Source organism: Leguminivora glycinivorella, chromosome 13, assembly GCF_023078275.1.
Source record: "Leguminivora glycinivorella isolate SPB_JAAS2020 chromosome 13, LegGlyc_1.1, whole genome shotgun sequence".
NCBI lineage: Eukaryota > Metazoa > Arthropoda > Insecta > Lepidoptera > Tortricidae > Leguminivora > Leguminivora glycinivorella.
In genome coordinates this window covers 15,017,457-15,029,214 of record NC_062983.1, presented here as the reverse complement: position 1 = coordinate 15,029,214, position 11,758 = coordinate 15,017,457, and the positions used below count along the sequence as shown (strand labels likewise).

At 38.7% G+C, this 11,758-nt stretch overlaps 1 protein-coding gene and 1 pseudogene across 1 annotated transcript; both read left to right on the top strand.

The window, feature by feature from the left end:
• The first annotated feature begins 4,354 nt into the window (after positions 1-4,354).
• Positions 4,355-8,179, top strand: LOC125232836 (cyclin-dependent kinase 20-like). The gene is made up of 6 exons (XM_048138629.1): positions 4,355-4,608; positions 5,150-5,338; positions 5,950-6,071; positions 6,740-6,854; positions 7,142-7,369; positions 7,873-8,179. The coding sequence occupies exons 1-6, from the start codon at positions 4,411-4,413 to the stop codon at positions 7,960-7,962; spliced, it is 942 nt and encodes a 313-aa protein (XP_047994586.1). The 5' UTR covers positions 4,355-4,410; the 3' UTR covers positions 7,963-8,179.
• A 140-nt stretch (positions 8,180-8,319) lies between these two features.
• LOC125232835 lies at positions 8,320-10,536 on the top strand (annotated as a pseudogene).
• The last annotated feature ends 1,222 nt before the right edge of the window (positions 10,537-11,758 follow it).

Here is an 11,758-nt window from a genome sequence, read left to right as displayed (position 1 = left end):
AGGTAGAATAAATTATAGTACAGATATAGTGCTTGGTGGTTTTCCATCGTATTTTGTAGGAAACGTTCGTATTTGTCGTGCTAGCTCGGTTAATATTAGGGTATACTAGCTTTTGAATCGACACGTTCGTATTTCGTCACGTTCCTAAAATTGTCCGATTCTGCTCTCGTCATCCATTCTTTATTCGTCACGATCGTCGATGGTCTTTCTGAACTACGGTCAATTTCACTGTTCAGCTTTATCTTAATCCGTCTCGTTCTTTACTCGTCATTATCTTCTTTCGGCATGTTCGCTCATCTATGTTTTTCTTGTTTTGTCGCAGTCTTAGGTCGGTACCAACTTAGAATATGACCAAAAACGAAATGACGAAAAACGAATGAATCGAAATAAGAAAAAGGCCAACAACTCATTATGGTCAAATACGATAATGACTGCAGACTAAGTTGACGAATGAAGAATGGCTGACGAAAGCAGAATCGGACAAATTTAGGAACGTGACGAAAAACGAACTTATCGATCCAAGAGTACCAATATTAGTACTTCTTGTACTGAGCCTGACTGAAATGACACGTTCGTGAGATTCCTCGAAAATAAGAAAACATGGGAAAACATGTCACACTACATCTGTAAAGCAATGTTTCCATTATTTAGAGACCTGTGGCTTTGACCATTAAATTAAGTAGGTTTTTAATAGTTTTTTTTTGTATGGAAGACATTTTCTCTTGAGTGTGGTCATATATGGATTTGGTATTTTGTAATTTCTCTTTCTGAAAGTTACGATTGTTATATAAACATCACTTTTTTTTGTAACACAGGTTGACATGATGTAAATCATGTAAATTAGATATTGCTTTTAATTTAGAAAGATAATTTGATTGAAAAAACGTGAACAATTGTAATCAAGGTGTTTCACTTGCGCTATGATATGGGGTTCTTCAAGAAGCAGATATTTAGGGTTCTCAAAGGTCAGTAACGCATAAGTGGCTCCCTTGATGTTGCTTATATCCATGGGCAGCGATGACTGTTTCCCATCAGGCGGCTCGTCTGCTCGTTTGCTGCCTATTTCATAAAAAAAAAATCAAATTAATTTTGTACTAAGCAGACACGTCTGTGGAGCTTGTAAAAATATATATAGAATAGTTTAAAGGTGTAAAATATTACTTTCTTAGGTGAGACATTTTTCCACTTTTCCCAACTGACGAAAAATCATCATGTCATTGATTTATGCATATATTTTAGTTTTTGCACAAAATTGTAGAATATTTCTAGTATGCCGCATGTATTTAGAAAACTCTGAATTGAAGTTCTTATAAATTGTGCATTATGATTATTGTTTACCAGATGCCTTCTAACTGTAATGTTCTTTGTCTTATTTTTGACTCTTTTTATAGTTAAGACTTCATGACAGATTAGAAGAAAGGGCAAAATCTTTGGCGTCGAGTTTTAAAATGTGTTTAACTTGTTATTTCAGTCTTTGTTTATTATTATAAGTGGCTGTGGTAGTTTTAACACAGTATAAAACTAAACGGTGGGAGGCTGATCGAAAACTGGATATGTGGAAAGCGGGGAGGTGTTTGTCCAGCAGTGGGAAACCTATAATTATAGGCTCATAAAAATAAGTAAAATACAGCATAGCCTGGCAATAAAAAATTAGAAATGGGACTAATATTTCTTATTATTGCAACACTTACTGTTCTCAACTTCTCTTAAGTCCGCTCCAGACTATGCGCGCGAATCACGGCGCGATGCCGCGAACGCTAGTGTGGAACTTTCTGCGTATCGAATCCACACTCGCGTTCGCGGTGTCGCGCCGTGATTCGCGCGCATAATCTGGAGCGGGCTATACAAAAGTGAATCAATAGGTGTCATATCCAAAACGGTTTACATAGACAGTGGCGCCCCTATTAATTAGAACATATCGTCACTACTTTTAAATAATCTCGTATCTCACGCTGTTCCTCAAAGTTAAAACGCAGTAAGTCTATATGCATTCCATACATACTTACTACAATTTTCTTTTCATTGACAGACGAAGATACAAGTTTTTTTTAAAGTAGTGACGATATATACTTAGGATGTTTCTGGTCTTTATCACTTCATACAATGACATGCTTTGGGGGGCTACCTAATGATTCTCCGACAATTTTTTAGCCGATTATTGATTCGCCGACAACGATTCGCCGAATGTTATTTAGCCGAATAATCAAACTGTCGCTGTCACTTTTTGTCGAATAACGTTACGTAGAATCTTGGTTCGCATAAAGTTCAGTTCGCTTCTGTGCATATTATCCGAACTATTATTGGACATTTTTCATTTAGCAAAGTAATATTTTCGTTTAGGCCACGTTTTGTCGAATAACGTTTCACATTTTATACATTGTTAAAATAATTTCGAATGAATGAATTCTCGCTGTTGTAAAAAAATTACGCACTTAATAGACACTTTTTTTCTTAAACAATGTATAATGTGAAATTAATTTCGTTGCGTTGTCGTAATAATTTACATACACTGGCAACATTATGTTAGAAATAAAAAAATTAAAGTAAAAATTTGGTGAGTTGAAAACAACAATACATAATTTACTAAAATCAATCCTTAGAATCAGAACTTGATGATTAATATAAATAAGTAGTTGAAATAAATGTTACTCTATAAACGATCTAACAACTACATTTTTGAATCTGCAGAACAGTTTGTACGCAAGTTCCAGCCAACTCACCAAAAAAAGTTACCAAATGATCACTCGACCTCTTGTGTTTCGACCAATTTTTTGTCGGCCAATTTTTACAATTACTAAATGATTATTCGACGAAAAGTAAATCGGCGTATCAAATTTCTACTTACCGACTCCGTTTCCGGACGAATATTATGCGACATGAGAATCTTCCAATCGTTATTCGGCCAAAAAAGACGTCGGCGAATCGTTGTCGGCGTACCGAAAATCGGCGTATTTTATTTCGGAATATCAATCGGGCACCGCTTTGGGGCCCGTGATTACTCTAAAGTCTAAACTAGTATTGAAATTATATTTCTAAATATTTGAGGGGAATGAATCTGAGTTTGAAAGTTTCTTGGTATTGCTAATTTGTGTTATGTTTGCGAGGTGTTAGCGTGTTTCCATTTAAAGGGGTTTGTTAAAAAGTATTTATTAAATTATATTAAACTAATTATTATACTCATTTTCAGTATCATCGTTTATCATAATAAAGATTTAAGTGGGCTATGTTGATCTGGTTTTTTATAACTTGTGTCCAGAATCCATATCTGGGACTTAAGGCACTAGGGCGCAAAGTAATACTTTATGCGTCTATGTCGAACCAAACGTCGTACGATACTGGCGCGAAGAGGAAATTCATAACTCGTGACGATTTAAAGCACTCCCGTCGGTCGTGTTTTAATTTATCGCCACTTATTTCAAATTTCTTCTTTAACTGTGTCATAATGGTACTATTTTATGTCTAGGCTCAATCATAAAATGCCAGTCATTACAATGGCGAATGGCGAGGTTTGACCATTTTATAATTCAGTCTACTTCCATAGCCCCATAGGCCCACCATTTTACTATGTTAACATTAGTCTTCTAAATGAATTTATTCCATTAAAAAATAGCTGGATATTAGGACCTATTAAGTAAAATAAAAAAAAAGTATTGTAATAGTTTATATTTTGCTTTATTATTTTGTCCAGGCTCAAATGAATTGTATATAGATAATTGAAAGTACAACTGCATTGTTAATTATTATTACTTGTACAATCTTTTATTGTGAGTAGTTAGCTACGTGTAAGTTATTCTAGTAATAAAAAATCAGATAACGTGAAATGTTTTATTTATTTTCGAGTTCGACAACAAATTGGAGAAATGAAAAAGTGGTAACACAGTAGTGTCATCTCTTTCTTATATGAAGGAAAACAGGAGGACACTACAATGTTGTCACTTTTTAGGGTTCCGTATTTTGTATGTATGTGGTACAGATATTATACTACTCTTTTTTTTCAATGCCTGGGCTTGGCCTGGGCCCATAACCTAATGGATCATTATTTCCATTCTGTTATATATTTCCATTTCTCGGTCTGATAATACTTTGTCACTCGTATGTATGTCGTAGAACCAAGCTAAGTTGGCAGCGTTTTCTGTAGGCCCGTCCCGCTCCCTATAAAACGTAGTTATTTAATGCTCATTGACCTGCTCGATCGTTCAAGGGTTTAATAAACGTCATAATTTCTTATAATTTTGACGTTTCAAATAACACCTGCGCCGGCGGGACTGTCAATTCGTCAAATCACCAAATGGGCCAAACGCCTCTCTTCGTTACCATAGCAACACATCTACATCAACACAAATACGTCAATGCGTGAACGTCAACATTCTCTATTCTAAATTACCAAATAAACATCTAAACACAACAAATATGGATAAAGACGTATCAAACTACTCTGTGGTCGGTCGCATAGGCGAAGGCGCCCACGGCCTCGTATTTAAGGCGAAGCACTTGCCTACGGGGCGCGAGGTGGCCCTGAAGAAGATCTTGATCAAAAACCTGGAGGATGGGATACCGGTCAATGTGATGAGGGAAATTAAGGCTCTGCAGCTGCTTCGGTGCAAATATGTAGGTAAATATAATATTTAATCAGACTTTAGTTCCATAGATATTACTTTTTTGCCACATCAGTTCGTATGGGCTCTTATTATTCTTCAAAAGTGAATGAGGTTCAATTGCACGAGTGACAAAGCAAAGTAATTTTGAGTTGATATTATTGATAGAGAATAATATAATAATTACCTATTTTATTGCAATTTTAATACCTAGTTTTTAGCAAGTCAAATATGTTAACCACTGTCCTGTTGGGTATATTTCACTCGATGCCAGACGGTGGAAAAAATTGTGTTACTCTCGTGCCTTGGAATCGCAACACCTTAAGATACGATTTCATAAACCATTCGCTACGCTTTGTGGTTAATTTTATGGATCTTTGGCCAAGTATCATTATCAATATGATAACGAAGAAAACTTTGCTTTAAAAAACCTAGCATCTTATTTTGAGTAGGTAACATTCAACAGCTGCAGTCGTAGGTACCTACTTCAAAAGAGCAGCTGTTGTTTTTCGACCCGTTATAAATAGCTTACCTATGTTATTCACTCTCCACAGGTAATAAAACTCTACGAAATGTTTCCCCGCGGCATGAGCCTGGTGCTGGTGTTGGAATACATGCGCTCAGGGTTGTGGGATATGCTCCACCACAACCAGGGCGCGCTGACGACGCCCGTCGTGAAGAGCTACGCTCAGATGCTGCTGAAGGGCACGCGGTATATGCACGCTCACTACGTCATGCACAGGGTAATATAACTGTACTTGCTTTCTCGTGACATGAGCCTGGTGCTAGTGCTGGAATACATGCGCTCAGGGTTGTGGGATATGCTCCACCACAACCAGGGCGCGCTGACGACGCCCGTCGTGAAGAGCTACGCTCAGATGCTGCTGAAGGTCACGCGGTATATGCACGCACACTACGTCATGCATAGGGTAACCTTTTCTGTTTGTTCTAATAATTAGTTGCTATGCCAATTTTTCCGTAGGTACGTTAATACGAGCAGTCGTTCGATTTAACGATTCGAAAGTAGACCAATCAGTCGATCAGTTCAGTTAGTTATCTATTTTGCTGAAAATATATATACGTACAAATAAGTGCCTACCGCTTCTAGTAATCTTACCTATAGACTGGAAAGATTTGACCTTACCTCTTCAGGTTTTAAATCCCTAAATGAAAAGTCTAGTTTGAAAATGAATCTAGAAGCGTGCAATCTTTGACGCTCATCATTGCTTCGTAGTTTTCTTTCTCAATCTTTTTTTCGTATTGGCGCTACAGAGCCAAATGAGTCTGACAATTATACTCTTGGTTACAGAACTTACAGCCAGGTCCTGGCTGACTGATGTTTGTTTTATTCTAGGATCTCAAACCAGCGAATTTACTAATAAACCATGAGGGTATCCTGAAAATCGCAGACCTTGGCCTAGCGCGCCTGTACTGGCCCGACGGCGGCCGGCCCTACTCACACCAAGTGGCTACGAGGTACACAACAAAAATTGTAGTAATAAAGTTCAAGATGGCCTTTAAGGTATGAAAGAGGATCTCAGCAAATTTGCTCTGAAATATGGGGGTATACTGATGATGGCAGATGGCTAAATCTGTGACATCGCAATTAATTAATTTATTTATATTCGTATTAATTAATTTATTTATATTTATTATTTGTATTGTTTTGTATATTAATATTGCTATGTAAATATAATCTAGCTTTAGATAGGTATTATTTAAGTGCATGCATAGTACTAGACTTAGATACCGGATAATCGGAGATTTGCATGTCACTGTGTGACAAGGTAGATTGGCTCACTTTATTGTAAACTAACACCTAATGTATACCCTATCTTTCGCAAATAAATTACTTATGACTTGTTCTAGCATCGGCCGGATGGCGGCCAGCCTTAGTGCGTTTTCACATTATTCGATCCGATATCGGATATCAGAACGATTTCAAAGGCAAAAATCAAAGATGGCGGCTTCAATGTAAGGGATGTCGGTCCTACATCCGATATCGGATCGGATAATGTGAAAACGCACTTACTCGCACCAAGTAGTTGTTACGAGGGTACCAGGTGCGAAAGTCAATATAGGATCGGATTGTACAGTAACATATTTTACGAGTATGGTAATGATGTTTCCTCAATGTGTTACAGGTGGTATCGTGCCCCGGAGCTTCTGTACGGGGCAAGGTTTTACAACGAGAAGGTGGATATGTGGGCTGTCGGCTGCATCATCGCGGAGATGGTACTTAAGAAACCGCTGTTTGCTGTAAGTTAATTTTGATTATTATTTACTACCGAATACCCGTCTGTGTCAATTTCTATAAGGTTCACAACGATGCGCCTCACATTGACGTGGCGACACTTTATTTCAGAATAGGTACTATCAATGCAAAAGTGCATGGCGAATTTATCAATGAATTCATTCATAATTTCTCCATGGACTTTTGCAGCTGATGGTACATATCTATTCTTAACAGTAACATATAGGTATACGTAGTATCTTCATAGTAGACTGTGGCAGTAACGCTTGCATCTTCTCTTTCAACTCTTCAGGGTGAATCCGACATCGAACAACTAGCCATAGTCCTCCAGCATCTCGGCACCCCAACAGAGGAAACGTGGCCAGGCCACGCCCAGCTGCCAGACTTCCACAAGATCACATTCCCTGAGTCGTCACCCACACCTTGGTCGGAATTGTTACCAGCGGTAGAAGCAGATGCTGTCCAGCTAGTCAAGTCTTGTTTGTGCTATGGTGCTGATAAGAGGATTTCTGCTAAGCAGGTTGGTACTGTTGGTACACCATTATAAGGCCTGTTCACAAGATTGGCACGCGTGTTTGCGTGTGCGTATAGACGCATCCAGAATCTTTGGCTATTGAGGCTAAAGAAACTTGCCCATTCCACGTCTAGCTACAAAACTTCCACAAGATCACATTCCCAGAGTCTTCACCCACACCTTGGTCAGAATTGTTACCAGCAGTGGAAGCAGATGCCGTCCAGCTGGTCAAGTCCTGTTTGTGCTATGATGCTGATAAGAAGATTTCTACTAAGCAAGTTGGTAGACCAATCCCGATAGAATTTCAAACGTGGATTCCACAGTAGTCTTTTACTAAGATTGCCACCAGGATTATGGTTTTGAATGAATATTCGATCTCGATCTCGCCGAACCTCTTTTCCACTTTAACATTTCATATACATGATTTTAAAAAAATTGCGGCCTATCTTCAGTCCAATCGCTGCAGTTAAATGTTGTACCTAAATGTAAAGCTATTATTTTGTTTGTAGGCTCTACGGCATCAATGGTTCCAGACACGGCCCTTGCCAGTGCCTTTAGCGGATATGCCGAAACCAACAAGTTCTGCTAAGCTAAAATAACCGCTAAGTGTATGAAAATAAAAGATCTCAATCAATTTATTTGCTTCTTTAACTGTTGTTTCAGGTCAATACTTTCTGATTTTAGCCAATTTTATGTAATTCCATTCGTAAGGTGTAGGTTACTATTATAAAGCAAATAACTACTTCGACTGGGCATTAATACCTTACCATCCACCTATGAATAATTCAACATTCATATGCACTTGAAGTGTAAGTAGATCAACATCTTTAAACATGCAATAAATTAAGCACATGTTCAAATAAAATCAATAACGTACGCTGGTTAGTCAGTAAAGTATTATTTGCGCCCATTGCCTTGTTGACACAGGTGATTTGTCCTATTGTTGTCACCGAGGTAATGTATAGCAGTCTTTCTTTTCGGTCCCAGCTTTTGGCCGGAGTGGTCACGTAAAAGGTGCGCGTTCTCGAATCTACCATGGCTTTAAAGGGCCTAAGTGCGGTGTTGCTACTCCTGTGCATGAGCCATGCAGTGCAAAGTGCCAATATCCTCGCGTTGTTTTCTTCCTTGTCTTTTTCTGATCATCTAGTCTTTCGCGCATATGTTTCATTGCTCACTCAGAAAGGACACTCAATCGTATTGATGACACCATACCCAGGGCAGTTCACGTATCCAGACACTGAGAGGATCGTGGAATTAAACGTTGGAGGGGAATCCGCGGCTCACTGGCAGGAATTCAAATACCTCATCACCAGTACCGATGACTATTTTTCCAAGTTGAGACAATTTAATGAATTCTCTCTCAAATTAGCCATCACTCAAATAAAATCTAAGCAAATGCAAGCGCTTCTTATTAACCCGAACATCAAATTCGATTTGGTTATTAGTGAAGCAGATGTTCCTTTCCTGTATGCTGTCGCAGAGAAGTACAAAGCCCCTCATATCGCTATTACAACATCAAGCGGAAAATTACATCAGCACGAAGCTAAAGGAAATCCTATCCACCCTATGCTGTACCTAGATGTGAATACCCTTAACAACGGAAACCTAAGCATTTGGCAGAAATTCTCTGAGCTCTACAGACATGTTAAGACGAAGCACGAATTTTACAACCACTACCTTCCTCTGTCCCATATGGCTGCTGAAAAGGTTTTAGACCTCAAGCGTGGTCTTCAAGAAGTGGAGTATGATATTGATCTGTTGCTGGTTGCGGCTAATCCGATAGTTGCTGGGAACAGACCAACTGTACCTGCAGTTATCTATGGCGATCGAATGCACATTAAACCAGGTCTTGCCTTACCTCAGGTATGTACGTGCCCAAGTCAAAGAAATAATGTCTTATTTTTAATGATTTGGTTTCACGCTTGGTTGTCTGTTTCAGAATCTACAATCCCTCCTAGATGCAGCTACGAAAGGAGTGATCTACTTCAGCTTAGGAGCGATTGAAGAATCCGAAAGTCTACCAAAAGCCACGCTGCAGACATTATCCGATGCCTTCCGCGGGCTTCCATACACTATCCTTTAGAAGATCGGCAACACCACCTCGTTTAATAAATCCGCCAATGTGATTGCACAAACCTGGTTCCCTCAGCAAGAAATTCTAGGTAGTAGACAATTCATTCAATCTGAATTTTATCAGTTTTCATTTATGTTCGTTTCAATTTACTTATTGACTTTCGTTCTTATGAGTAGGATACCATTTATTTCAGCTCATCCAAACGTGAAAGCATTCATTACTCATGGAGGACCCCGTTCATTGGAAGAAGCAGTATACTACAAAGTGCCAGTTGTTGGGTTCCCAACTATCAGGGGCAGAAAAGTTTTCATCAGACAACTCACCAAGTTTGGCGCTGGTGAAATCCTTGACCCTTACTACTTGGACAAAGACACCGTCAAGGCTACTGTCTCTGTTGTAGCCACCGATCAAAAGTTAGTATAACATATACCTACATTTCACGTTATAGACCATCACAAGAATTATGTTTAAGCTCGCATTTGTCATGTAATAAAAAGGTTAAATTTGGCAAATCTCCGGCTCATTGTAAATGACCGTTAAATTTTGCGAGCTCACAATCTACATACATCTTGTTTTTCCTATCTTCTTTGATTATTATCCCATTGTAATGTGGTCTTTTTTATCAGGTACAAAAAGGCTATCACAGAAATTAAGGAGGTGACTGAAGATCCCGTGATTTCTGGACCCGAAAACGCTGTATGGTGGACGGAGTACGTCTTGCGGCACAAAGGAGCCAAGCATCTTCGCGCTCCAGCTGTTGGCGTCTCTTTCGCCCGTTATTACTTGCTGGATGTGATAGTTTTCCTTCTCTCTCTGGCTGCGCTCTTCCTCTACCTTTCCTTCGTGATGCTGAAATTCACCGTGAGACGTCTGCGCTTGCGATTTGTGGCAAGACGCGATCTCGGCGGGAAATTCAAGGCTTTGTAATTCAAAATTCAATTTTACTGGAGCCTTTAGCTGCAAAGTATTTAGAAGAAAAAGTTCACATAAGATACCTAATAAAATTAAGTATGTTTTGTAATATTTTTATGTAAAATGTGTGTTAAATAATTTAATATTTATCAAATGTGTTATAATTTGTGCTAAAACATAATTATAAGTATTATTCATTAAACAATATTTTCGGACAATCTTTGTTTTATTTACAAACTTATAATAATTTTTAAGAAAAAAAAAACCGCCTTCCTTTGGGGTTCTGGTGATAAATACTTTCAAATGTTGGATTATGTTATCAATTCGTATATTTTTTAATGTTTGTTATTCGATATCTCCGTCATTTCTGAACCAATTTTGAAATCTGGATGATTCTGAAGTACTTACAGATGAGAATGATTATCAGAACGTAACTCTAACCAGGGGCGGCTCACTCTTCATCAGCAGTTCCACTGCACCAAATGTCACTGTTCTGGACGTAAGTGCATGCTGTTCTTATAAAAATACCAAAGTCACTATAAGTGTGCCGTTCAGATTTGAGGAGTTCCGTTCTGACCATCATCAGCAATTCCACTGCACCAAATATCACTGTTCTGGACGTAAGTGCATGCTGTTCTTATAAAAATACCAAAGCCACTATAAGTGCGCCGTTCAGATTTGAGGAGTTCCATTCTGACCATCATCAGGAGTTCCACTGCACCAAATGTCACTGTTCCGTACGTAAATGAATGCTGTTCCTTTAAAAATTCGAAAATCACCATATGTATGCCTTTCAGATTTGAGGAGTTCCCTCGATTTCTCCAGGATCCCATCATCAGAACTGGGTTCTGAGAAAAATGGGACCAATCTGTATGCATATACATTCAATCAAAAAAAAAATTTCAAAATCGGTCTAGTAACGACGGAGATATCGAGGAACAAACATTAAAAAAAATAAAAAAATAAATAAATAAAAAAAAAACATACAGACGACTTGATAACCTTTGAGATTTGGAAGGCGGTTAAAAATAATAGTATGTCCAAAATAAGGGGAGTGAAATTCTAATAATAGCGTGTGACACTGGCTTTACGCCTAACGCGTCTCAGAGAGACGGTACGAGTCAGTCTGAGGGAGATAGACGACTGCCTAATAGGACCAACAGAGGTAGACCCCCGGCTCGCTTCCTAACGGACTAAGCCGCGGGTCAACCTTAGCTGGCTATCGTGTGTAACTTGTTTTGTCCAATCACGTAGCGGCTGGCAGCGCTGCGCATTGCAGGGACAGTGGCCGCAAATACTATTATAAACTCTACGAGTTAATACGTGCAGCTTGGTGCCAAAGTTGGCAACACGCGATACTAGCGCCCCTAGCGGCAAGTTGATCAAAATAGTTTAGTTCATACAGTATA

Bases quoted from the DNA above. Each gene is read 5' to 3' on its own strand.
- LOC125232836 (XM_048138629.1), top strand. From the start codon at position 4,411: ATGGATAAAGACGTATCAAACTACTCTGTGGTCGGTCGCATAGGCGAA. The intron at 5,339-5,949 runs GTAATATAACTG...GTTTTATTCTAG, and splicing joins CTCACTACGTCATGCACAGG to GATCTCAAACCAGCGAATTT. The intron at 7,370-7,872 runs GTTGGTACTGTT...TTTTGTTTGTAG, and splicing joins AGAGGATTTCTGCTAAGCAG to GCTCTACGGCATCAATGGTT.